The sequence below is a fragment of the Gopherus flavomarginatus genome, chromosome 5 (assembly GCF_025201925.1).
Source record: "Gopherus flavomarginatus isolate rGopFla2 chromosome 5, rGopFla2.mat.asm, whole genome shotgun sequence".
NCBI classification, from domain to species: Eukaryota; Metazoa; Chordata; order Testudines; family Testudinidae; genus Gopherus; species Gopherus flavomarginatus.
In genome coordinates, this window is record NC_066621.1 from 19,169,230 (window position 1) to 19,196,219 (window position 26,990).

The 26,990-nt window shown below is 43.7% G+C and overlaps 3 protein-coding genes across 9 annotated transcripts in view; 2 read left to right on the forward strand and 1 right to left on the reverse strand.

Annotated features, from left to right (window-relative positions):
* ILRUN (inflammation and lipid regulator with UBA-like and NBR1-like domains) overlaps positions 1 to 1,288 on the reverse strand; it is a 56,312-nt gene extending 55,024 nt beyond the window's left edge. For 3 of the 7 annotated variants that reach the window (XR_007774408.1, XR_007774410.1, XR_007774409.1), the window contains exon 1: positions 1,023 to 1,284. Coding sequence is in view for 4 of the 7 variants with exons in the window: in XM_050953093.1 (XP_050809050.1) it covers positions 1,023 to 1,180 (158 nt within the window). In the remaining 3 variants the exon portion in view is untranslated. Of the gene's footprint in view, positions 1 to 1,022 lie in introns of all 7 variants that reach the window. The other 4 variants (XM_050953092.1, XM_050953091.1, XM_050953093.1 and 1 more) reach the window with 3 other exon arrangements.
* A 7,395-nt stretch (positions 1,289 to 8,683) lies between these two features.
* SNRPC (small nuclear ribonucleoprotein polypeptide C) lies at positions 8,684 to 20,156 on the forward strand. Its single transcript, XM_050953123.1, has 6 exons — positions 8,684 to 8,797; positions 10,383 to 10,425; positions 11,590 to 11,698; positions 15,513 to 15,602; positions 16,297 to 16,401; positions 19,803 to 20,156. Exons 1-6 carry the CDS (start codon positions 8,790 to 8,792, stop codon positions 19,925 to 19,927), a joined length of 480 nt encoding a protein of 159 aa, XP_050809080.1. The 5' UTR covers positions 8,684 to 8,789; the 3' UTR covers positions 19,928 to 20,156.
* Positions 20,157 to 24,873: 4,717 nt separating this feature from the next.
* BLTP3A (bridge-like lipid transfer protein family member 3A) overlaps positions 24,874 to 26,990 on the forward strand; it is a 58,813-nt gene continuing 56,696 nt past the window's right edge. Inside the window, exon 1 of the mRNA XM_050953006.1 lies at positions 24,874 to 25,006. Coding sequence (XP_050808963.1) covers positions 24,963 to 25,006 — 44 coding nt within the window. The 5' untranslated portion in view covers positions 24,874 to 24,962. The remainder of the gene's footprint in view (positions 25,007 to 26,990) is intronic.

Genomic DNA, 26,990 nt, shown 5'->3' on the forward strand with positions numbered 1-26,990 from the left:
TAACAACTGAAATTCACCCAATCACTTGGTTGTGATAGTTCAAACAGGACTCCAGCTCACTTTCCCTTAGCCTTGTGAGCTCTGCAAGGCACATAGGAGTAATTTCTCTTACCAAACTCAGTAAATATGCTGGGAAAGATGCAGGGGAACAAGTGGGTGCCGCATTTTTTTATTATAATTGCCTACCCTAGGAAAGCCTGCAGGACTGTGAGAGATGATGTCAGCAGGACAGGGTGATAATGCCTCGGTGGTCCTTCCAGCAGTGTAGGTGCTGCATCCAGTCTCAGATGGAAGGGGAAAACCAAGCTCCCCAAGGTCCTATCTCATCCAACTGTAGACAAGCTCCCCAGAGAGAAGAGGGACCCACATACACCAAATATTGTATCCTCAAGAGACAGGCGAAACAATCTGGGGGGAGGGGGCGACACCAGAGGACCACTCCCCCTGCAGACTGCCTGGTGGTGCGAGAGACACTCTTTCCTCCTGATCTCAAGGAAACTAAGAGCCACGGCCACGTTAGAAGCTTCTGTGTCTCTCTCTGTGTTTACTGGCTGGGAAAAGGCTGCCCAAGTGCTTCCCCCACACTGGAACTTGTCTTCCAGGCTTATCATGGCCAGGAAAAAGGTGCAGACACACTACACAACCACAGCTGGCCTGCCCTCCCCCGGCCTGCCCTCCCCACAGGGCCCTGCTTACCTCCTCTCTCCCCCTCCCCCGGCCTGCCCTCCCCACAGGGCCCTGCTTACCCCCTCTCTCCCCCTCCCCCGGCCTGCCCTCCCCACAGGGCCCTGCTTACCCCCTCTCTCCCCCTCCCCCGGCCTGCCCTCCCCACAGGGCCCTGCTTACCCCCTCTCTTCTCCTCCTCCGGCCTGCGCTCCCCACAGGACCCTGCTTACCCTCCCTCCCCACAATGCCTGTCTTACCTCCCGCTCTCTCGTGCAGCCGTCAGTCCCCCCGGCCCCAGGGCTTGGCTGCCATCCCCCCGGCCCTGCCCCCCGCCGGTCCCGGTCCCGGTCCCTTACCAGTTGGTCATGTCCAGGAAGAAGGCGCAGCCGGCCGGGCTCAGCTGGAAGCCCAGCAGCCGCTGGAACTCGCCGATCAGCACGTCCTTGTCGGTGGTGCCCAGGCAGCTGAACTTCTGCATCAGCTCGGCGTCCAGGTCCACGTCCATCCCCTCCATGGCGCCGGGGCCGCCGCTCCAGCCCGCTCCGCTAGGCCCCGGGCCTCCCCTGCTCTGCTCCGCCGCCCGTCTCCTCAGCGCTGCATGGAGGGGGAGGGGACGAGGGGAGCGAGTCCCGAGACACTGCGCACGCTCCGTCCCGCCCACACGCGGGTCACGCCACCTGTAACGTCATCGCGTTGCGTGACCGCACAGACGTGGTGACGTCACCCAAAGGAAAAATACTAACAGAGCCCCACCCGGGAACTCTCTCTACGGCTGCAGAAGGAGATCCACAAGGGCACGTTATTTACGTATGCTAATTAATTATGTCATATGCCAATAATTAATTTGCATATTTATGTCTTTATATTAATACTTTTCCTATGGAAATCAGCTTTCACATATGCAAATTATTCACATTATTAAAATAGGTATGTGATCAATAAATGATTTTCCTTTACATATGTACATGCAACAGATGAACATGGCATAGAGAAATATTTTCATATTTGCATAGGGAAATTAAGCACATTTATTCAAATAATGAGATCACAGCAAATGATATGAAGGAATATGGTTTACATAGGTAAATGACACCCGATCAAGCACAGACACATACCGATATAATATATACTTCTTTTACATATGCAAATTAATCATATTGCTAAGCACAGACGATATTTTATTTGTTTATATATGTAAATCAGTCACATGGCTGTTCAACTGTACAGGGGTATATGCTTCTCATATGTTAACTTGCAAATCAATCTAATGATGGTGACAGAAAATCCCATAATATAAAAGAGTCACCTCCATCTAATATACATTGTAGATGCAGGTTAATCACAAATTTGATTAAAAATACAGGCATATATAACTGATCTGTATATGAATATGGAAAATACTCTAATAAATAGAGTATAATAACAGTATAATAATAATAATAAGAGTAATAGCGTCACAATCCAACAGGGTAGGTCAGTATTATTATCCACACTTTCTAGATAGTGAAAAATGTTAATGGGTTGATTTTAGAAGTGCTAGGTAACTATCTCATGAAATCTGTGCCTGCTCAGCCCCTTCCACAATCAGGCCCTAAATGATCCATTAAATCACACAAAAACCAGAAAGTGAAAATGACTAACCAGACTAATGTAGTTTCACAGTCCATACTGAATGAATGGGAAACTGTCAACTAGACTATTTTTAAACTATCTAATGATAGTTAGAGTACCCTTTTAAGCAGTATAACTTGGCTATTAAAAAAAAATCCTGTAAAAATTGTAAGGACTTTTCTGTTCCTCTGTTGATGTTTTTAAGCATCTGTTCAGCAAGGAATCAATTTCATAAGGCTTCAGTCCGAAAAGATGATATATTCAAGCAGGCTCCTGAATTTGCTGGAAGCCCCACTGAAATCAAAGGCTACAATCCTGTAAGCCAGGCCTGCAGAACTCGTAAAGCTACGAGGGCCATATTACTCCAAAGAAAACAGCTGAGGGCCGAAACCCCCTGGCTGCACTGAAACACCCCCCACCCCACCCTTAGCCCCGCTGACCCCCCCCCACAGCCCTGACCCCTAGCTCCAAGCCCAGCCCCTCTGAGCTGGACACCCCACTGACCCCAGCCCCCCGCGAGCTGCAGCTTGAGCCCAGGCTGGGTGCCCTTCCCCTCACTCGCACTTACTGGCTGTGCCTCGTGCCCAGCGCTTCCCGCCTCAGCAGCCCCAGAAGTGATGTACCCACTGTATGCCAAGCCGGGGGAGCGGGAGACCATCAGGGCGGTCGGAGCGCAGTATGCGCACGCAGGGATATGAGGTTGCCCCCTACCTCACAGCCCCACGCTCCAACTGCCTGGACGGTCAGAAGCGCAGAGCTGTGAGGTTGTTCCTCTCCTTCCCAGGCAGGGGGCGAACCCAGCAGCTGCACTTCTGACCATCAGGGCGGTCGGAGCGCAGTGCGTGGGGCTGTGAAGTTGGGCCCCACCCCAGGCAGGGGGTGAACCCAGCAGCCCACCCCTGCTGCTTGCCCACGGGCCGCACAGTGGGCCCACGCGGGCTGCATGTTGTGCAGGCCTGCTGTAAGCACTTTAATATACATAAGTTATTCACATGCTGAAATGTTTGCAGAATTGCGGCATAAATGATACTTTACAAGAAATAGTGATTATGTGGGATAGTAGCAAGTCGCTCAGGGATTATTTTAAGAAGTTAGTAAAAAAAAAAGTTTCCCTTTTTTTTTCAGCTTGCCCTGTTCTAGTCATTCCCTCTGCAGCACCTGGCATTGGCCAATGTCAGAAGACAGATACTGGGCTAGATGGTGGGCCACTGATATGACCCAATATGGCTGTTCTTATGTTCTTAACTTATTCTATACACCAAGTGCTGTCAGGTATACTAAGGGCTTGAGCCAGTACTCATTTATATAAATTAAAAACTCCCATTGTCTTAAATGAACATTGGATATGACTCTAAGCAAGCAAACGGAAAAAATAAAAAACAAAGGAAACTATTTTTTGTACTAACTTCTCACAGTAATCCCTGGGCAACTCATTACTATCACACAACGCACGGAGAAAATGTCTCAAAATATATTGCACCAGAAAGCACTGCAGGTCACACGAGGATACCTACATAAGGTGCACTGCACTTTTCATTGACACAAGCACTTCTCGTGAGTATGCACAGTACTGATGCAAGTAGCCAAGCATGCACGCATCTGACAGATACACAAATTGCAGCTGCTGTACATCAATGTAACTTATGTTGACTGAACTTTGTTGTGTAAACATGGCCACAGTAATCATGTTACTTGAAACTACAGTAGGTACACCATTTTTGGACTGAAATATAATTTTTAACTGACATTGTCTCTTGAAGTATTTGTTAATCTGTCATTAATATTTAACTATTTGTTTACCTAAGGATCTAAGGTAATCTGTCAAACCATTGGAGTCTGTCTTTAAATTATCATTTTACAATGGAGTACTCTTAGGTTTTAAGTACTTGTCCTCCTTCATAATCCTAAACCACCATTTCTTTCTCCCACACATACACAGGCATGTTTTTAAACAAAGCAGAACATAACTTGCCTCTTTTAAGAGGGCATTACTTGTTTCCTTTGACAGAAAGAAACCTGAAACACATGTCAGACCATACCCAGTCACCAGCAGTGAGAATACAAAGAAACCTAATAGGTTGTTGTTTTTCTGCGTATTAAAGGTAATAGTGGTATTAGTTCTAAGGAACGCTGAAAGGAAGTTTCCTGTTGCAATATTTATATAGTAAATATTACAACACAAGTTATTGAGAAAATCAGTGCAAATGAAAAGCAAAACAAACTACAAAGTACACGCAATATGAGGAGAGAAGTGACTGGCCACAAACACCAAATTTAGGATGTTTAATTCTGAGAATCCGGAGGATTCTCTTTGTGGTTTGTGGCTGGGAAAAACTGCTGTTTCTTGCTGATGTTCAGAAAAGGTGACTAACTGAGAACACAAGACTTGACTTTATTGCTAAACAATTTAGCAATTAAAAGGTAACTGTTGTTGAAAAATATCATAGGAGAAATAAACAAGCATATCCAACCCTCAGGTTAAACACGTCATAGGAAGATACTTTTATGCATGTTATAAATAGACTAATCATATCATTAGTAGTCGTGTCAATAAATTAATCAGTGATGCCCAACCTAGCAACCTTGGCATTTCCACTGGGTTTGTTTTCCTTTGCTATATTGTCAGCTCTTAATATTATTCTACATGCTACTGTCACCCATCCGAGATACTCTATACTATTATGTCTTTTGGATTAGTCAAAACTGACATCCTGATTGCTCACAGTCATTCATTATTAATTATTATTATCCTTCCATATTACATCATGGGGATTTTTTAAAACAAATGTCCTTCACAACATACAAGATCTTTATGCATAACAAAAGGAAAACTACTGTTTAAAATGTATCTCCATGAGTCACCATTAAATCCTGACAATGAATGACTCTGTGGGTTTGGATACTCAGGAGTTTTGTTAAACCCTCTCCAGAATTCCTGGATTTTGGGTACTTAAATGCACTCATTCTCCTTTGACTTTCCTTGAAATGCTTGCAGTGCCTAAGAGTGCTGTCTTCTGGAGCTCACTGTTCATGATGTTTTGAGCTACTCATTCATACCCTTAAGGATCATCCACTCCAAGTTCTCCAATAATCATGTTTGTTCTAATTCTCCATAATCTTTTCACTTTTGGCCAGAGGAACTAGGGTACACTGAATGTTAGCCTTCAAGGCAAAGTGAGGGCTGGCATAGCCCAGAGGAGAGTACTTGAGTGGCTAAAAGGCTGGTTGTGTCAGGGAGCTGACACCCAATTAATCACAAGCAGGACTCCTTCATGCTGGAGGAAGGGGGGGGTAAAAAGGTGACTCAGAGTCCTACTCCTTGGTATCCCGAGAATGGTCACAACATAGTCTTGTTTTGTCTTCTTTCCTACAGCAATTATGTCTGACCTGTTTGCCTACAGCAGTTGGTCTGGGACAATTGTGGCTGCTGTGTATCCGTATCATTGCTTCTACCAATATATTTGCATGTGGATCAACACCACTAATCTCCCTTTTCAGGCTTTCAATCTGCATTAGTATAAATTCTCCTCTTTGGAATAAAGCTTTTAGTTATCTGGCAAGTCTCTGCTTGGTAATTTCTTTCTCCGTGTTGTTGTTATTTCCCTCCTTCCAATGTTGAAGCATTCATTTCCTCCAGCCTCTCCAGGTTTTGCCAAAATCCAACACTGGATCACTTGTGGATTTCCACTGCGAGTCCATTTTTGGAGAGTTGCATGATATCATCCCAGGTTTGTCCACCCCAGGGCTGGCTCCAGGCACCAGCGAAGGAAGCAGGTGCTTGAGGCGGCCAATGGAAAGAGATGGCACATCCGGGTCTTCAGCCACAATTTGGCAGCGGGTCCCTCAGTCCCTCTCTTCCTCTTAGAGCTGCCATTTTTTTTTTTTTTTTTTTTTTTTGCTTCACTGCTTGGGGCGGCAGAAAAGCCAGAACCAGCCCTGGTCCGCCCTGACACAACACATCCTCATGGGTGAGGAGCCTCCAGTCCAGCTAAGCTCCTCTGTGGCCCCATTTACTACCCCTTTACACCATTCATAATAATTATCCATTTGGCTGTATCCTCCATATTTGGTTGGGTTGTCAGGTTACACCCCACTGGGTGTCAAACCAGTATTTCTAGGCCTTGGAGGTTTATTATTCATTACTATTATTATGACTATTATTGCATAAGTGGTAACCTTACTGTCCTGCCAAATCCCTACTTGGGTAGCTACATTCTGCCTCCTTACAATTCTCTGTTGGGTTTCAAGATAACATGTTGGTATTAACTTTGAGTCCTTAGATCTCACATGGTGTTGCCATACACTGTTAAACCCAATTATGACTGCATTTCAGTGGTGGATTAATTGATCCCTGTATGTTGCTTGACTGCTAGCTTTTTACACATCAGTCTGTGACTAGGAAGTGAACTGAGATGAACCAACTCATTGTACCTGGAAAGTCAAGCAGCTGTCAGATGGTGAAGATGGGCAACCTGAGCTGGATTTAAACTAATGATCTAGTGTATGATCCTGCAATTTGATCAGTGCTGGCAAACCATTGCATACGTCATTGACTTCAGTGGGCACCATGTGAGCACAAGGGTCCATCTGCATAAATCTGATTGCAGGATCAAGGCTGTAGAGATGAATGGCTATGTAGCCTGTGAACAAATACAGTGTCATCCAGTCTCATACATTCTGTCATATTTTAAAGCGTAGTGATGTAAATCACTTAAATATATAATAAAGAAATGAAGGGGCCATCTCTCCTACCTTAGCTATATTTAGGTCTAAGTGCACAAGACAGCAGAGCTGATGTTGTGAAGAACAGGAATGATCTACTAAAATAATACTTGCTCTTGTAATGTGTGATATAACTCCCATTTGAGCAGAATAATTTCCACAAGTTAAGGACAAAAATGGAGAATACTGCCAGGATATTGATGCACAACCTAAGTGTTGCTGTGAGCATTGTTGTGAATTAACAAACAGATCCCGCTAAGATGTAAATTACAAGTTAATCCAAAAAAGAATCTATCAGAAAACAGTCCAATGACATGAGAAGATGTGATGCTTGTGGTCAAACAGTTACAAATTATAAAACACCTACTTTTGATAATATGTCATCAGACTGCTAAAGAGTGGCAGCTCGGATTTTGTTCACTGGCTTTATAGAGTTGTCTTAAAATTTGGGAAAGCAGTCACATTCCAAAAGATTGGAAAAGGGGATGCAGCATCTCATATTTAAATAAAGAAGAGTGATCATTTTGCTTGAACTATAAGGGCATAATGCTGCTTATTAATCCCAGGGAAGGTGTTAATGATCAGACTACTCAACCAACTGAAATACTGCTTCAATCCCAACATGAGAGACAACCTGTATCACCAATATGGTGTCTTCACAGGTCAATCTACAATCCATGCTCTGCTGAATGTTATTGGAAAACAACTAGTGAGACATAAGGAAGTTAACTTCGTGTTTATAGACATTGCAGCCACTTTTGACTCAGTACATCAGTCAGCACTGTAGATAATGCTACATCAATATGGGGTGCCTGAGGATTTAATGTGTAAAACTGCACCACAGTGCATTTATCTGTGTGAGGATCAACGATTGTATTACAGACTGGTTTTCAGTAGAATCAGGAGGATGCCAGGGATGCATTCTTTCAACTATATTATTTAATGTTCTAATAGTCTATCTGATGACAAAGCTGACTGAGGCCAAATTAGGAGGTTTGAAATGTAAACATTAAAGCACTGGTTCTCCCTGGGGCTACGCAGAGGTCTTCCAGAGGGTACAGTACATCAACTCATCTAGTTGCCTAGTTTTACAACAGGCTACATACAAAGCACTAGTGAAGGCAACACAAACTAAAATTTCATACAATGACTTGTTTATACTGCTCTCTATACTATACACTGAAATTTAAGTACAATATTTATATTCCAATTGATTTATTTTATGATTACATAGTAAAAATGAAAAACTCAGCCATTTTTCAGAACTAGTGGCTATGACACTTGTATTTTTATGTCTGAGTTTGTAAGCAAGTAGTTTTTAAGTGAGGTGAAACTAGGGGTACACAAGACAAATCCTGAAAGCCTAGAAAGGTTGAGAGCCACTGGTCTAGAGGCAGCAGAATGGGGGCGCTTAAGAGAAGGGGAATTTTGAAGGCACAGTATGGGGGCAGTACAGACAGGGTGGCAGCGGGGCAACGTGGAGATGTTTTTCCCAGAGAAACGCTGTCCCTCCTCTCCACGAACTCTGAGCGTCATTTTCCGCAGGGTAAAGGAAATCGCTGAGAGAGGATTGCGTTTGATCCTCGCGAGGCACCATCGGCGGCTGGGACTGGAGAAAAACTACAAGTTCCGGCCTGCAATGCGCCCGTGATCGTTGAGATAGTAGCAGAGAGCGGTAGGCTCTACTACGGGTGCCGAGGGAGAGTCAAACCAAAGCGCTCAGAAGGCGGGAAGTAGTCGCGTAGCGATTGTCTCACTTCCTGCTAACGGCGCCTGGGCTCCGGAGCAACATGCCCAAGTGAGTGAACCGGGGCCGGGGCCCCCGCGGGATGGTGGGGAGGCGCCTGGGGACCCCCCCTCCCGCTCAGTTACCCCCTGGGCCTTCAGAGTCTGCCGCTGCCCCGACTCCGGGAGCCTCCTGGGGGAGCAGGGAGGTGAGGGCTGGGTCCGGATCGGCGAGAGACGGGGAGGGGCTGTGGCCGTTGAGGGGGGCATTGGCTTAGTGATGGGGGGCGGGTGGGGGGGTCTCTAGGGTAGGGGGCAGTGAGGGAGGGGGGAGGAGACTAGAACTGTACAAAGCAAACTAGTTACAGCCCCAGTCCTGAAAAAGGAGGCCCGCGACACCCGTGGAATTCTGCAAGCTGGAAGGGCGTAACGAGTGGGCTCAGGCAGGGGTCAGGGCTGGGTCCGGTTCTGTTCAATATCTTCATCAATGATGTAGATAATGGTGTAGAGAGTACACTTCTAAAGTTTGCGGATGATACTAAGCTGGGGGGCGGTGGAAGTGCTTAGGAGGGTAGGATTAAAATTCAAAATGATCTGAACAAACTGGAGAAATAGGATGAAATTCAGTAAGGACAAATGCAAAGTACTCCACTTAGGAAGGAACAATCAGTTGGACACACACAAAATGGGACATGACTGCCTAGGAAGGAATACTGTGGAAAGGGATCTGGGGGTCATAGTGGACCATAAGGTAAATATGAGTCAACAGAGTAACCCTGTTGCAGAAAAAGTGAATGTCATTTTGGGATGTATTAGCAGAAGTGTTGTAAGCAAGACACGAGAAGTAATACTTTCTCTCTACTCTGTGCTGATTAGGCCTCAACTGGAGTATTGTGTCCAGTTCTGGGTGCCACATTTCAGGAAAGATCTGGACAAATTGGAGAGAGTCCAGAGAAGAGCCAAAAAAAAATGATTAAAGGTCTGGAAAACATGACTTGTGAGGGAAGATTAAAAAAAGTAGGTTATTCTGGAAAAGAGAAGATTGAGAGGGGACAGGGTAACCATTTTCAAGTACATAAAAGGTTGTTACAAGGAGGAGAGAGAAGAATTGTTCTTAACCTCTGAGGATAGGACAAGAAGCAATGGGGTTAAATTGTACCAAGGAAGGCTTATTTTGGACATAAGGAAAAACTTCCCAACAGTCAGGTTGGTTAAGCACTGGAACAAATTGCCTAGGGAGGTTGTGGAATCTCCATCATTTGAGATTTTTAAGGGCAGTTTAGACAAACAGCTGTCACGAATGGTCTAGATAATACTTAGTCCTGCCATGAGTGCAGGGGACTGGATTAGATGACCTCTCGAGGTCCCTTCAAAGTCCTATGATTCTATGAACAGAAGGGTCTGCACATAAAGGTCTCCGTGTGGGATTGGGGCCCCAATGAATTTTTTAGATTTGAGACAGAAAAATATTGGGGTTAAATGAAGATAAAACTAAAAGGTTCAAATTTTTTCTTGCCAAAGTAAATGACTATTGATTGAGTTCTAGAAATAACAGGTTCTAATTGAAAATGTATATTTTTAATCTTGTACAGATCTTAAATATTGGACATAAGTAATAATTCCCCCAGCTTCTAAAACATTTGTTTAATTTTCTGCAGGTTTTATTGTGACTATTGTGACACATACCTCACCCATGACTCGGTAAGTACCAAACTCTTTGTATTCATACTTTTCGAGTATCCAGTTAGAGATCAGTTTTTGCTTTGAAAAGATAGTACTGGGTACATTGCTACATAAATATATATTTACTTTAGGGATAATGTATCTGAGAGATTTTCTTAAACATAACATTGTAGCTTGGAGAGGAGGCACCATTATCCTTGAGACTGAATGGTACAGTTTTACCAGGTTTGATTATTTAAAAGGAAGAATACCGGTGAAAAGGAGAGGGGGATGGTCCAGTGTGATGTGGTGTGAAAGCATTGATTTGGGGAAGGCTTTTACCCTGTCAAATGTCTGTCAGCATTCATCCAACAGTAACATTGAACATTTATTGTTCCCTCTCCGAAACAATAGATTTACTCTAAATTTTATTTTGGAACTGGATGGTAAGTCAAACATCTTTTCTTCTATTAAAATGAAGATACCAGGCTTGAAAAGAACATTTCCTTACTAAAATGAAACCCCCTCAAAATATTAAATTTTAAGTTTTATGTAAGATCTGTTTCTCCATATAAGCTGTACCTCTCATATGATGTTTCATGGGTCCTTATAGATTTGCTAGTGTCATGCAAGCTCATATATCCAGTTCATGCCCCAATGAGCATATTGGGGACGACAACATTTGTTCACATCATAGGAAACAAACTGATACAAAAATTAAACTAGACGTAGAGATCTGTAGCTTCTAAACACAGATATTGGACTGTATCGGTCATCTGACTGTATATGCCAATGGTTCTCAACCAGGGGTACACAGAGGTCTTCCATGGGTACATCAACTCTTCTAGATATTTGTCACATTTAACAATAATAAAAGCACTAGTGAAGTCAGTACAAACTAAAATTAAATGCAGACAATGACTTGTTTATGCTGCTTTATATACTATACTGGGGTGGCCAAACTTACTGACCCTCTGAGCCACATATGACAGTCTTCAGAAGTTGAAGAGCTGGGGCGCACTTGCTGGGGCTTGGGGCTTCAGTCATACTCCTGCTGAAGCCTCAGGCCCAGATAATGTGCTGTGACACTTTTTTGTATTTTTATGTCTGACTGCAAGTTGTGGTGGTTTTATATAAACTTGAAATAGATCTTTGGCTCACGTGTGCTTAGTGCATGGACAAAAGCATCTCTTCATTTTGCAGCCATCTGTGAGAAAGACCCACTGCAGTGGTCGGAAACACAAAGAGAATGTGAAAGATTACTATCAGAAATGGATGGAAGAACAAGCTCAGAGCCTGATTGATAAAACAAGTAAGAATAATCACCCCATGTTCTAGATCATTTCACTTAAAAGGTTCCCTCCTACCTCTTTCATGATCATTGAATAGATATAAATTATAATATTGAAGGTCCTGACTTGTGGGTCTGAACAGGAAAGTAATATAGAACCTTATTATTGATGGGGTTTCACATGAGGGGTGGCTGCATTAGTAGTCCTTTAGTTTAAGGGTCATCTTCAGCTCAGATTTTTATGCATAACTCTCCACCTACTTCATTGGAGAGCCCTTTTGAAAGCTAATTGCATATTATCCTAAATTACCAAGTCCCAACACCTTATTGTAAAACAGGTTCCTGTATCAGCGACTTCTAATAGTCCTTTTTCCGCAGATCTGAAGGACATCTTTTGAGCTCCGTCCTATTGTGGGAGAGCCAAGACACTGTTCCCTTTCTCTAGGGCTTGGTCTATGCTACCAACTTAAGTCAGTATAACTATGTAGCTCAGCAGTGTGGAAAATCCACACCCTCTGAGCGACATAATTATATTGACCTAACACTGGTGTAGACAGTGCTGTGTTGATGGGAGGGCTTCTTCCATCAACATAGCTACTGCTTCTTGAGGAGGTTAAGTACCTATGCTGACCAAAGAAGCTCTCCCATCAGTGTAGGTAGCATTTTCATTAATCACTACCGCGGTGCAGCTGTGCCACTGCAGAACTGTAAGCCCTGGTCTACACTACGAGTTTAGGTCAAATTTAGCAGCGTTAGATCGATTTAACCCTGCACTCATCCACACGATGAAGCCATTTTTGTTGACTTAAAGGGCTCTTAAAATTGATTTCTGTACTCATCCCCGACGAGGGGATTAGTGCTGAAATCGAAATCGCCGGGTCGAATTTGGGGTAGTGTGGACGCACTTCAACAGTATTGGCCTCCAGGAGCTATCCCAGAGTGCTCCGTTGTAACCACTCTGGACAGCACTTTGAACTCAGATGCACTATCCAGGTACACAGAAAAAGCCCTGGGAACTGTTGAATTTAATTTCCTGTTTGGCCAGGATGGTAAACTCAGCAGCACAGGTGACCATGCAGTCCCCCCAGAATGTTTCTGCGCTCCCCTTATCAGAAGGCGGAAAAACCCACACTTGCAATGACATGTTTTCTGAGCTCAAGCAGTCCTCCCGCACTGATAGGGCACAGCGTAATTCATGGAGGCATTCAGTGGCAGAGGCCAGGAAAGAATTGCTGTTTGCTTAATGGCAAAAGTACCATGCCTCGTTAGCCCGAGCCAGGATGCTGTGTCACATGCACTCCGCGCTGTGTCAGCCTTGGGCGGGGGCATGACCGCTTTGTAAGCAGGAAGGCCATAGATATATACATTACATTAGGTAGCTAGAGAAAACATTCCTTTGCATTCGGCAAAGTCTGTGGCAAAAAAAGAGAAGCCCCGTAGTGTAGTGGTGATCACATTCACCTAACACAGGAAACATCCCCGGTTCAAAACTGGGCGGAAACAGGTCACTGTTCCTTTTTCTGACTCCCCTCCTGCATTTTTATTCTTAGAATAGACCACTCTGTGAAATTTTACTTGGAATTACATCAATTTTTTCAGTTAAATAATAAGGAAGCTCTCTCTAAGTTATAGTCGCGGGTTACTTACCCTTTCAGCTGCTCTGATACATTAACATTTTTGTTAGGGGTGGGGGAAAGTTTTCATGAAGCCTTTTATAGAGACTAACTGCTATCTAGGACTCTGAAATAATCTTAAACTGGCCCATAGAGTGCAAACCTTTGTTCTGGATTTATCATTCCACAAGTTGAACTGCTCCTTACTACTGTCCAGGCTTCATGAGCCACGGGAGCAAGGGGCAGGCTGGGGTAGGTGTGACCATATGGTAATGCCAGCTGGGAGAGCAGCCTGAGGCAGAAGCCGCCAGCTCACATGATATTCCAGGCAGGACTCCATCTCCATGAGAAAAAAATTAAAGAAGAGAATGACCTGGAGTCACTCCCATTCAGTGCTCTAAGCCATGGATAGCCATGTCTGTCCAGACACCCCTGATCAACCTCACTAAGGTCTGCCTGCTGAGTGGGACCCCAGCTGGCAGGAGCCGACGGACAGAGCCCCAGACTGGCAGTGGGCTGAGCCGCTCAGCCTGCTGCTGGTCTGAGGCTCCGTCCGTCGGCCCCGCTCAGCCCGCTGCCTGCCTGGAGTTCTGATCATCCAGGCAGGCAGTGGGCTGAGTGGTTCTGGCAGATGGGACCCCAGAAAAAAGACGCGAAACGATTGTCTGTCTGCTGTTGCTTTCATGGAAGGAGGGAGGGAGTGGGGCCTGATGACATGTACTCAGAACCACCCGCGATAAAGTTTTTGCCCCATCAGGCATTGGGGGCATAACCCAGAATTCTAATAGGCAGGGGAGACTGCGGGAACTGTGGGATAGCTACCCACAGTGCACTGCTCTGTAAGTCGATGCTAACCGGGGTAGTGAGGACGCACTCTGCCAAGTTAATGCACTTAGTGTGGACGTACGCAATAGACTGTATAAAATCGAATTCTAAAAAATTGACTTCTATAAAATCAACCTAATTTTGTAGTGTGGACATACCCTAAGTGTGCACAAGCCCTAGGATAGAAGGGATTTATTTGGTTCATCTTTCATATGGATTTGATTGTTCCCCATGATTGTTGCCTTTCTAAGGACTTAATCCTGCAAGTTGCCTAGCACCCTCTACTCCTATTAATTTCAACAAGAGTTAAAGGTTTTGAGCATTTAATGCAGTTAGTGGTTAGCTTGCACTCTTAAATATAAGGATGTTTATTCCTGTGTTTTGTCCTATCTAATGTAACTGTAAAAGTTTACTTACGTAACTGTCGAATCTGGCTTTTGAAACATACTGGTCTCTTGGCCTCGTTTATATATTGAATGGCAATGAGTTCCACAGGCTAATTATGTATTGAGATTTAAAAAATAGTGTTTCCTTTTATTACTTTTTAAATATGTTGCCATTGATCGTCCCTTTTGTTTTTGTATTTTGGGAGTAAATAAAAGTGCTAAATTTCACTTCTCAATGCCATTAATAATTTTGCTACTTTTGTTATGTTCCTCTCGTTTGTCTCCGCTCTAAACAATCTGTCTCTTCAGTCTTCTCGCATATGGAAGCGTATCTATGCCTTTCATTGCCTGTTTCTGAACAATTTCTTTCAGCTATATCCATTTTGAGATAAGGTCACTAGAACTGAACACAGTATTCCAAGTGGGTGTTTATAATTGATTTTAAGAGGCATAATGCTGTCAGGATTTTCTGTTCCATTCTTTATATCCATTGTAGCCCTTTATCTGATATTTTTGACCATTGCTGCACATTGGCCAGAGGTGTTCATGTAGTTATCTGCAGTGATCCCCGTGTTGTTTCCCTGACCATTTGAAGTTAATTTAGAAGCTAACAGTAGTTGATGTTTTCTTTCCTGTTAATTACTTTGCATTTGTCAGCATGGAATTTCATGTGCTATCCCACTTCTCATTCAGTTAACTATGTGAAGTTCCTCACAGTCTGCTCTAGTTTTCGTTAACTTAGATAATTGGTATTTATAAATCTTTTTAGGAAGGCAAAAGGCATACAGTGTGTACTTCCACCTCAGCAGAAGCAGTATTCAGGTTGGGACATGTTGAAGAGTCCAGCCAGTACTGCAGCTTTCAGGAGGCTCTGACCGTGTGTGATTTCAGCATGATGTAAATAATTATATTTAGGGAAAGAGTCGAGGCGGGGGAGAAACTCGTATTGTCAAATGCTATAGTAGTTCTATTAACAAATTAATCCCTGTCTCTCCTTATTTCCTAATGTAGCGGCTGCATTTCAACAAGGCAAAATTCCACCTACTCCTTTTTCTGCTCCACCTCCTGCGGGAGCCATGATCCCCCCTCCTCCCAATATGCGTAAGTTTGAATATTGAGTTCTTGCGCTCTGAGTAGCATGCCAGCCGTATACTTATTTGTTGGCTACTGCTCGCTTTCTTCAATAGGACTTTGCTTTAATTGTCCTCTGATTTAAAATATTACTAAATAATTTGTGAACTCAGAATGTTCCCTGAGCTTGATAATGAAAATGTAAAGCAGTTCTTTGTGAATCCTCCAATAGCTTTGAATAATCTTGAGGTTTTTTAGCAATTTCATTCTAACCTTTTGCATAGTGGTGCTAAATGAAATAGGCTGTAAAATAACTGTTCCTTCATTTGCTTGCTAGCTTTTTTTACTGTATCTCTAATGAAGCCACTCATACCACTCATATTCTTGAAGTAGAAGAGAAACTATTTAAAATGCTCTGCATTCCATTTGGGAAATGGCTCCTTATTAGCTAAAGATCTTATCCCTGTTGCAGGACAGATTGGTCATTTTTATTAGATGTGCAACAGCAGGTGATTGACTAATTTCTTGGCTGCTGAAAAGTGAACTAAAATTGAAAAGGGATGTTCGTATATTATCATAAGAGAACGTATAAGACACAAACTGAAGATCTTTAGAAGTTTACAAGTGTTTATTAACTAGGATTCCACATCACTTTTGCATCTGCTAGCAAGACACACATTCATTTAGATGTATGTGTGATCAGTTTTTATACATGTTCTTTCAGCTGGCCCTCCGCGACCAGGTATGATGCCAGCTCCCCATATGGGTGGACCTCCAATGATGCCAATGATGGGCCCACCTCCTCCAGGAATGATGCCAGTTGGTCCTGGTAAGTCCCAGCCTGCAGAGAAACACAGTTTCTAGTTTATTTTATTTTTTTATAATTGAGTACTGCACGTTTAGATTAGCAGGGTGATTGAGATATTAACAAACAACTGGAAACATCTTGATTCACAGCCAAGTGAAAGTCTGTAAATGATAGTCAATGGAAAATATCCTCTCTAAGCAGTTGGAGTACCTGAGTGTTAAATTTATTGGTACACACAAGCTTGTGGCCACTTAACTTCAGGATGAAATCTAATCAGCTCTTGTATGCTAAGCACTTGAGCTAGGTCAGTAGTTGGATGGGGAAACAGCCAAAGTCTTCAGGTTGTGGTAGTGTTTCAGTAGGTGATACTTTGTGCTCAGAGTCTGTACTGATCCACTGGCTTCTGCGTGGTGTTAGAGAATGCTGTCTTTCAGATGAGTGGTAAAACTGATGTCCTTAGCTTTTGGTTATTAAAGTGGCATTAGTGACAAGAATACACCTCTACCCCGATATAACGCTGTCCTTGTGAGCCAAAAAAATCTTACCGTGTTATAGGTGAAACTGCATTATATCGAGCTTGCTTTGATCCGCCAGAGCGCGCAGCCCGACCCCCCCGGAGCACTGCTTTACCACGTTATATCCAAATTCATGTTATATCGGGTTGCTCTATTTTGGGGTAGAGGTGTATCTGATAATCCTTGTGTTGAGGTCAAATTTTGGCTGATAATTTCATTATCTCCATAATTTTCCCCTCCAGTAAAAATTGGATACAGTTTGCCTGGTACCCCATATCTTTTTTGCTCCAGATCTTTAAACTATTTTAAACAGTATTGTTAATAGGGCTGCCAAAACAATTAAAAAAATTAATCACCAGATTAAACAAAATTAATCGAGAATAATCTTTTAAATCACACTGTTAAACAATAATAGAACACCAATTTAAATTTATAATATATTTAAATATTTTTCTGTTTTCAAATTTATTAAATTCAGTTACAACTCATATAGAGTGTAGAGTTCACTTTATATTTTTATTACAGATATTTGCACTGTAAAAAATAAACAGAGTAGTGCAATTTACAAGTCAAAGCATGAAGGTGCATACAAACGTTTAGCATATCTGGCACCTAAATACTTTGCAATGCTGGCTACAACAGTGTCATGTGAATGCCTGTTGTCACTTTCAGGTGACATTGTAAATAAGTAGCTGCAGCATTATCTCCCGTAAATGTAAACAAACTTGTTTTTCCTTAGCATTTGTCTGAAGAAGAATTAGAGCTGAGTGGACTTGTAGGCTCTAAAGTTTTACATGGTTTTGTCTTGGAATGCAATTAATGTAAAAAAATCCTACATTTGTAAGTTGCGCTTCTGTGATAAAGAGATTGCACCACAATACTTGTATTTTTTAATGCATCTCATACTATTTTTTCTTTAGTGCAAATATTTGTAATAAAAATAACAATGTAAAGTGAGCACTGTACGCTTTGTGTTGTAATTGAAATCAATGTATTTGAAAATGTAGAGAAACATCCAGAAATATTTATAACTAATTTAAATTTGTATTCTATTACTGCTTACCAGTGTGATTTAAAACTGCAATTAATCATGATTAATTTTTTTACTTGACTTAGTTTGTTTTAGGTTAATCACTTGATTTAACTGCAATTAATTGACAGTCCTGATTGTTAACTTAATATACTAAATTTGTGTAGCGCTAAATTGCATGCACTGCTAAGTAGTGTCTGTACCAGGGGTAGATATATTTTAGTGATAAGTGGAGATTGCAGTGTATTATGTGAAGTTTTGTAGAATTTGAAATCTTTTGGGGTGTTGCCAAGGAATGTAATCCCAGAAATATTAAGTGTTTTACAAGAATTATTAAAGAAATTGGTAAAGGAAAAATCAAAAGGATATTATGTTCCATCCCTGTACTGATGATATTGGCACAGGAAGGCTGGTTGTCATACAGCATGTCTGAGTTCAGTGAGTATTTCTACAGTTGGATCCAAGGAATAAAGCTATACATCAGCAGTGGTGCAGTGTCCTTTTATGATGCTCTTCTCAGTAGCAGAGAAGCAGCTCTCAATAAGGGGCATAAAGAGTGGACTTTACATCTCAGACTAACAGGCATTGCAATGCTTGTCCTTGTGAGAGGTGTAAATGGCCAATCTTCTGAGAACACTTGAATAATTGATTCAACATGATCTAGTGCGGGGGGGGGGGGGCAAACTTTTTGGGCTGAGGACCACATCTGGTTGGGGAAATTGTATGCAGGGGAGGGGGTGCAGTGTGCAGGAAGGAACTCAGGGCAAGGGATTGGGGCAGAGGAAGGGTGTGGGGTGTATGAAGGGGCTGAGGGCAGGGGGTTGTGATGCAGGAGGGGGCTCAGAGCAGGGGTTCAGGAGGAGTGCAGACTGAGGGAGGGCGCTCAGGGCAGGGGGTTTGGGTGCACAGGGGTGCAGGTGCAGCAGAGAGCTCAGGGCAGGGGGTTGGGCTGCAGGAGGGTATGGGATGTAAAAGGGGGCTCAGGGCAGGGGGTTGGAATGCAAGAGGGGTGCATGGTGCAGGCAGGGGACTTAGGGCAGGGAGTTGGGGGGCAGGGTGCAGGAGGGGTTTGGGCTCCAGGTTGGCAGCGGCATGCGCCAAGGCCAGTGCAGGCTCCTTGCATGCCTATCCTGTCCCCGGCCCTGTGCTGCTCCAGGAAGCACTGTGGCCCGGGGAGGAGGTGGGGGGATGTTGGAGGGCTCCGTGTGCGCTGCCCTTGCCCTTCCTCCGGGTACCTCCCCCAAAGCTCCCATTGGCCGTGGTTCCCCATTCCCAGCCAATGGGAGCTGTGAGGGGCAGTGCCTGGAGGCAAAGAGCCGGGGTCTGCAGGTACGTTGGGCTGTCCATTGCTGAGAGAGCGCGGGGCCCATGGTGCCACGGGGGCAATCCTGCAGGCCAGATCCAAAGCCCTGAGGGGCTGGATCCAGCCCATGGGCCGTAGTTTGCCCACCCCTGATCTAGTGTTGGTAATGATTCAAGCATTCCTTTTTGATTATGCTGTCAGGCAAAGAGACAAGAAGTATGTTATTTGGCCATTCTATAGCACATTCCATTAGAAGATCTCAAAGCATTTTCTAAACATTAGTTTCCTGACCTTTCTGTGAAGTAATTAAGTTACAGTTTATCCACCTATAAGATAATGATTGTCAAAATTAGAAACATAACCCTGGCTCCTAGTCCTATAATCACTAGACACTGTCTCAGGAAGACTTATTCCCTGTATCCAGAAGACTTGCAGATCAATCGTTTTATTCTTTCTAAACTTAGAATATAGATATTTCTCAGCGGACTGACTAAGTTCAGCCTCTTTCAAACTGTTCTGTACTGATGCCTAATCGGCCTATTCTGATGCTTTCTATTTTTCTGCCGTGTTGTAGCTCCAGGGATGAGGCCGCCCATGGGAGGACACATGCCAATGATGCCAGGCCCTCCAATGATGAGACCTCCCTCCAGGCCAATGATGGTGCCAACGAGGCCAGGGATGACCCGTCCAGAAAGATAGAAATAGAAGTGGAGCTACACTTTCCTTGGTTTTTTTTTTTTATGTTCTTCACCAGAACATCATGGTGCTGCGTCTCCAGGATTTTATATCAAAACGGTGTGATGACAAGACCTGCTGCCCCTTCAAACTGCAGAAGGTCTGATCTAGGGAGCACTGGGATGATGCATTGTAACTGTTTTTTGCACCATTTGCTTTTGAAACGAAACAATAAAATGTTGATGCTGGTTTAGATACAGAGAATTGTGTGTGTCTGTGTGTTGCGGTCTCCAGTAAAATGAGAAACCTGATATGTGGATCCCCTCACTAACCCCATTTCATCTATGGCCTTGTGCTACATTTGTCTTTTGTGCTGTCTTCTCTGAGATTTCCATTGCAACATCCTTCTATCTCTTTTTGATAATTTTCCCCCTGTTTTGATACACTGTGATGTGTTCCCTGCAGTATGAAACACTTCTATAAAACTATAAATGCAGGCTAATTTTTAATAAAAATACCATGTCTGAAAGGACTGCAGTGGTATCCCTGCAACATTCAATAAAACCCTGTGCTGCTGCCAGATATGATGTATTTCCTAATGTGCTGGCCCTTCCTCAGAGAAACTGTAGCAATTCTCTGCTATAGCCCCAGGGACACATTGCTCTAGTGTTATTTATTGCAGTAAAGTAGCTCTCGTGTGTAGGGGAATATTTGCCTTTGCTTGTGCTGTACCTATAATGTAAATAGACAGTATTTAAGTCATCAATGCTGTCAGACGAGCAACTGTTATCAACTCTAGTTTCACTTTTCAAATTTAAAAAAAAGTTCTGTTGCACCAGGCCCAGGGCCACTTAGCTGTAATAATGGGCTCTTGTTTTTGGAAGTGCCATGCTTTATTGAAGTTCCACATTTGCATTGCACTAAGACAATTTCACACCACATACAAGCAGAGTAGCTCTGTATATTTTGGCTCTAATATTGGGTAGAAAATTATTTCTATGTTCAGAGTCTCCTGGATTGTACTTGCTGTGTCTAATGTGGTGGTGGTGGTGGGAGTTATTTACATTCTACAAAAAGTATTTGGTCAGCCAAGTTACTTATCTGAAACGCTGTGGTGTTGGTTTGCTACTTAAGGGGCAAGGCAGTATAAGGGCTTGTGGGATGCTATAGTCATAGCCATAGTCCTTTGCTCAAAGAAGTACAAGCGTAGTGGCTATCACTGCTGGATGTGTTGTGTAGCTGAGAAAAGGAGTCAGTTTTTAAAGACTCAGCTTCTTGTTCCAAGAGTAGGGTTGAAATATTGAAATTTTGAGAATCAAAGCTATCTAAAAATCACTCTTGCGATGTTTTGAGAAACACAAGGTCCTTAGCACTGAATTTGCTCATGAAGTATCCACAGGGCTTTGTGGGGTGTTAAGTATTATTGGTGTTCAATTGTTAATCATTCTATAGCACTTCTTATCCTAAAGGATCTATCTTAGGCAAAATATGCGGCTGTTTCTTAAGTTTAAGGCCAGAAGGCACCATTAGTTCATAGTCTGACCTGTATGTCACAGGGCATTACTTCGCACCCAATTTTGAACCCAATAACTTGTGTTCTTTATTTGGCTAAAGCTGATTTTTCATAAAGATATCCAGTCTTGATTTGACGACACCAAGAAATGGAGAATCCACCACTTGCCTCGGTAGGTTGTTCAATGCTTAATCACGATTACTGTTTAAAAAAAATTGTGCTTAATTTCTAATTTGAATTTGTCTGGCTTCAGCTTCCAGACAGTGGTTCTTGTTATGTCTCTCTCCATTAGATTAAAGAGCCCTTTAGTATCTGCTATTTTCTCCCTGTGAAAGTACTTGTATGCTCTAATCAAGTCATCTTTCAATCTTTTTGATAAGTTAAATGGACTGAGCTGTTTTAAGTCTCTCACTGTAAGACATTTTCTTTAGCCGTCAAATAATGTTTGTAACTCTCTTCTGCACCGTCTCCCGTTTTTCAGCATCTGTTTTAAAAAATGTGGACACCAGAACCGGAGGCATTATTGCAGTATTGGTCTTTGAGTGGTGTGTACAGAGGTAAAATCTCCTCCTTACTCATATTTGATATTCCCCAGTTGATACATCTGAGGATAGCTTAAGCCCTTCTTGGCACAGCATTGCACTGGGAGCTTGTGCTGAATTACTTCTGCACTATGACCCTATAATCCTTTTCAGAGTCACTGCTTTCCAGGATCTGCTCCCCCATTCTGTAGTGTGGCCTGCATTTGTTGTTCCTAGATGTGTTACTTTACATCTGGCTGTAATAAACGTTTTGTTGAATAGCCCAGCTTACTAAATGATCCAGATTGCTCTGTAAGGCTGTCCTGTCCTCATTATTATTTACCACTGGGCTAGTCTTTGTGTTATCAGCACTGATTTTATATTGGCTTCCAGATGGTTGATGAAAATGTTAAATGGTGTCAGGTCTAGTACTGATCCCTGAGGAACCCCACTGGAAACAACTCTGTGGTGGTTCCTCATTGACTATATATTGAGATCAGTTAGTTAGCCAGTTGTGATTCAATTTAACATATGCTTTATTGACATGGTAATAGTGCTAACTATTGAATTGGAATGTCATGTGGTACTAAGTCCAATGCTTTATAAAAGTGTTATCACACCTATGCAATTACCTTTTCTCAACCAAATTTATAATCTCTTCTAACAAACCTGATTTCATTCTTCGACAAGACCTTTTTTCCATAAAGCCATGTTGACTGGCATTAATTATATTCCTGTTCTTTAATTCTTTATCAAATGAATCCTAGATCAGCTTTTCCATTACTTAGCCTGACCTAAATCCTGGGCAAACATCCAACTCAGGCAGTAGCATGACCATCTTTATTGCAGCACAGTGATAGGGGAAGAGGAGACCTTAGTTAGGAGCAAAAGGAAAACCCTCTTACCTATAATATCAGTAGATCTTGTCTTTTTACAGCAAAGCCTTGGTTTCTAAAGGCTTGTAGGAAACACAGACAGAAAGAGTAAACGGTGTCAGACTCTGTTGTATGTGTATCTACCTTGGAAGGTTAAGGGGCTGGCTTGAAATCTGCCTAGTTTTGATCTGTGGTTGCCAAGAGTTGAATATGTCCAATCATATGTTGAAGTCAGTCAATTATTTTCTCCAACACAAATCTGCCAACTCAAATGGATTTTTAGTGGTTATATTGAGACTTTTTTTTTCTCCCCCTAAGATTACAACCATCTCCCAAAGTAGAGTATAGTCAGTAAAGAAGGAGGTTTTTTTGTCCAGGGTAGGACATTAGGGTATTAAGAGACTGAAATATGGTATAAGACACAGGGCTTGTAAACTGAAGGAGCAATAGAATCATTCCCATTACTTTGTTGTTGTTGCAACATTTCACTGAATAACTTAAAACAGAACACACACACACACATCATCACATTGTCTTCTTGTATTTACAATCCATCTGTTGTAGTTTTTGTATGGAACTGCAAAATGAAACTGACTAATCTACTTTCACTGTCCAATTTGAGTGGAATCCAAAAGTAAAACCATCAAGGGAGAAATTAAATAGCACTATTTTTTTTTCCATTTCAGTCTTGCCTGACACAAGTAACTGGTGAAGTTATTTGTTAAACATCTATTTTTTTTAACTTGACCCATGTCCCTTTTAGAGTTAAAATATTTGCTTGCCTGAAAATGTCTCTGGAAATGAGCTGGGTAGAGAGGAGGTGTGAGACTAAGTGAAAGATTTTCTGCCAATAAGAATCTAAGATGGGTCCAAAAACATGAGTGATAAATGCTGTAATCAAGACAAAGGCAGGGATTAGGAAACAACTGAGGTAGGACACTTCTTTATAGCATAGAGCTCATGAAATCCTCTCTGCTTTTTTACAGAAGTAAATGTAGCTCCCCTAATGTTTATGCTCTAATCCTGCCAGAGTGGAGAATCCGAAACCATGCAAGCTGCTGTTCTGCTACTTCACCAGGGATACTCCTGCTAGTCTAGTGCTAAGCTTCTGGCAAACAAAACTGCTGCTTGCTCTCTGTGTAGCCAAACTTATGGCTTTTTGATGTATATAGATATGGGGTGGAGAGTAAATGAAATGGCAAACTCTTCAAGTGTAGATTCAGCTTATACTTGCAAAAGTGTGCTTACTTGTTCCCCCAAATAAGTAAGCTGTGCTGCCAAAAAAGCACCACCGTCCCGCCCTTTTTTTGGTTTGTCCAGTATAACTGTGTGTCCATTAGGGCTTTTGCTGGTAAAGAAATGTTGCTAGGGAGGAATCACCGCCCAACTCACATTGCTATCTTAGCAAAACTTCTTAATATGGACTAGCCTAACTGTGACAGTGCCTCACCATGTGGCCATGACAGTAGTATCGCAACATACACAGTTTACCCCTAGGGAAAGCATGGGGGAAATCATTCTTCATCTTCCATGCTTTGGAAAAGGCTCTGTTCGGATGTGTGGACAAGGCAGGGTAAGTGTGTAGAGGCCTCAGAGGGTGGGTCACAATCTTAAGGGTGTAGGAGGGGCAGCATGCTCTTGTTGGGTGGTGTAATGGGTGGTCTGGAGCCGGGATATAGTGCAGTTGATGAGACCCTGGCAGGGGGGAGGAGGTGACCCATGCCCCCCTGCCACACACTTGGGGGCAATGGGTAGTGGGCCACCTCTGGGGGAATCAAGGTAGCTTGGTGGTGGGTGCTGCCACATAGGGTTGGTCCTGAGGTACTCCTAGGTGCATGCTGCAGGGTCGGGGGACGGTCTCTATGGGTGTCAGTGCGGGGTGGGGGGCTGGTGGTCACTGGCTGCGAGGGGGCAAACTCAGCTGGGCTCCCCACCTCGGACCGCCAGAGGGCGCTGCTGCTTGGCTGTACCCTCCCCTACCCTCTCGCTCGTAGGCGGCGGCTAGAGACGGCGCTCAGCTGGGCGCCGCGGTGCTAGCCGGGATGCTGGCGGAGTCGGGGAGGGCTGTCAGGGAGATGGCAGGAGCCGGCTCAGCGGGCGGCAACGGCTGAGGGGCTGGGCGTGAGGAGCCGCCCCCGCCCGGACCCGCTATGGCCGGCATTATCAAGAAGCAGATCCTGAAACACCTGTCCAGGTGAGACACCCACCTGCCTCCGCCCAGCGAGGGGATCCCGCCTGCCCCCCACCCCGCACACCGCGGGGACCCTGCCTGCCCCCCCCGACCTTGCCCACATTTAGGGGGTGCCTCCCCGCTCGCTCCCCCAAGGACCCTTCACAGACCCCGAGACCCCGCCCCTCAGTGCTACCCACCCCCCGCCCGAGGACTCTGCCCTCATTGAGGGGGACACCACCCCGCACTCGTCTCTCCTGGGCCTTTTTGCCCATAGCCCAGGGATAGGCAACCTATGGCAGGGGTGCCAAAGGCCGCACGCAAGCTGATTTTCAGTGGCACTCACACTGCCCGGGTCCTTGTCACCGGTCTGGGGGTCTCTGCATTTTAATTTAATTTTAAATGAAGCTTCTTAAACATTTAAAAAAACTTTACATACAACAATAGGTTAGTTATATATTATAGACTTATAGAAAGAGACTTTCTAAAAATGTTAAAATGTATTACTGGCATGTGAAACCTTAAATTAGAGTGAATAAATGAAGACTCAGCACACCACTCCTGAAAGGGTGCTGACCCCTGCTATAGCTGATCTCCCACCCCCGCCCCGGCACACAGCCCCAGAGAAGTGTGGGATCTGGCTGCTCTCCACTAGGAGTAATAGGAAAGGGGAGAAGGCTCCTCTCCTTGGGAGCAAGTGGGGTGGTGAGTGCTTCTCACCTGTCTCCCCTCCAATCTACTCCTAGCCCCTCTTTCACCCCCATCTCCAGCAGTTGCTGCCCTCAGGTAGGAGGGAAGCCTGTGACAGGAGCACGTTCTGAAGCACCTGACCAGGTAAAGGAGGAGTCGCCATCGTCTCCCAACTATCTTGTTTTTCCTTGTGTTGTTCCTCTTCTCCCACATGCTTCCTACCCTGCCCCATTTCTCTCCTTTTCTCCGCGTTCATTCCTTGCGGCTTGGTATTGACACCTCTACATAGGTAAGAGGGCCTTCCAGCCTCCCTCCTGCTGTGATTGCCTCACCAAAGTGCTCCTGTCCCATAAGTGATTCTGCCACTGGCTCAGGAATACATTCTGTTCAGATGAGAGGGGATACTACCTCTGTCCTGCTCCCCTCCTTTTCCCATTTCCCTGCCTTTCCAGCACATTTTCTCCTCACCCTCCCATATATTGGCAAAAAGATAGATTCTGGGACTGATATCACTGTTTCTTTCTCAGCCTTTCCCTTTCATCCTATCAGCCCTCTTCTTCCTTGCGCGTACACACTCTCTCTCTCTCTCTCTCTCTCTCTCTCTGTATGTGTGTCTTCCTGTGGCATAGGGTTGGCTGGCAGGTTAGAAACGATTTAGTGGGAGTGAATGGAAAGTTAATGAGTTTCTCCGGTCATCACTGCTGCCCACAGAGAAGGTGAAATGGAAGGAATGAAAGATCATTCATAGATGTCCCTCTGGCCTGCTTTCCAGTGCTTGCCTCCCTCAGTCTAGTTGGTTCAGTCCTATTATTTGTGTTAAAATAAAGCATAGAGGCCTAACCTCTGAGGAGATGTTAAATTAATTTGGTTTTTCCTTGGTATTTTTGGATTTGGTAATCCTCAAGTGTGAAAGGGGATGTGGGGAAGCTTTTTAAGTAAGAGGTTTGAGAAAGCGAAACTGATAGGTAGTGAATATGTGAGTAAAATGGCTAATAAATGAATGAAAAGAAAGAGTAGGGATAAATGGTAATGAGGTGGTGGAGTAAGGGTCAATGAATCCGGGGGAGAAAGGAGCAGAATATTGCATGCAACACACAGTCTTGATAGATTGACAAAACACTAAGTGACTGAGGTTTTATATTAATGTCTCTAGTAATAACATCAAACTTATATTAAGAGAAAGCAATATCTAGTGATTAATGCACAAGACCTCTATTCCTGGGTTTCCCATTGACCTGCTGGGTGACCTCGGGCAAGTCATGTCGCTGCTTTGTGCCTCAGTTTCCCTATCTCTAAAATGGGGAGAATATTGACTTCC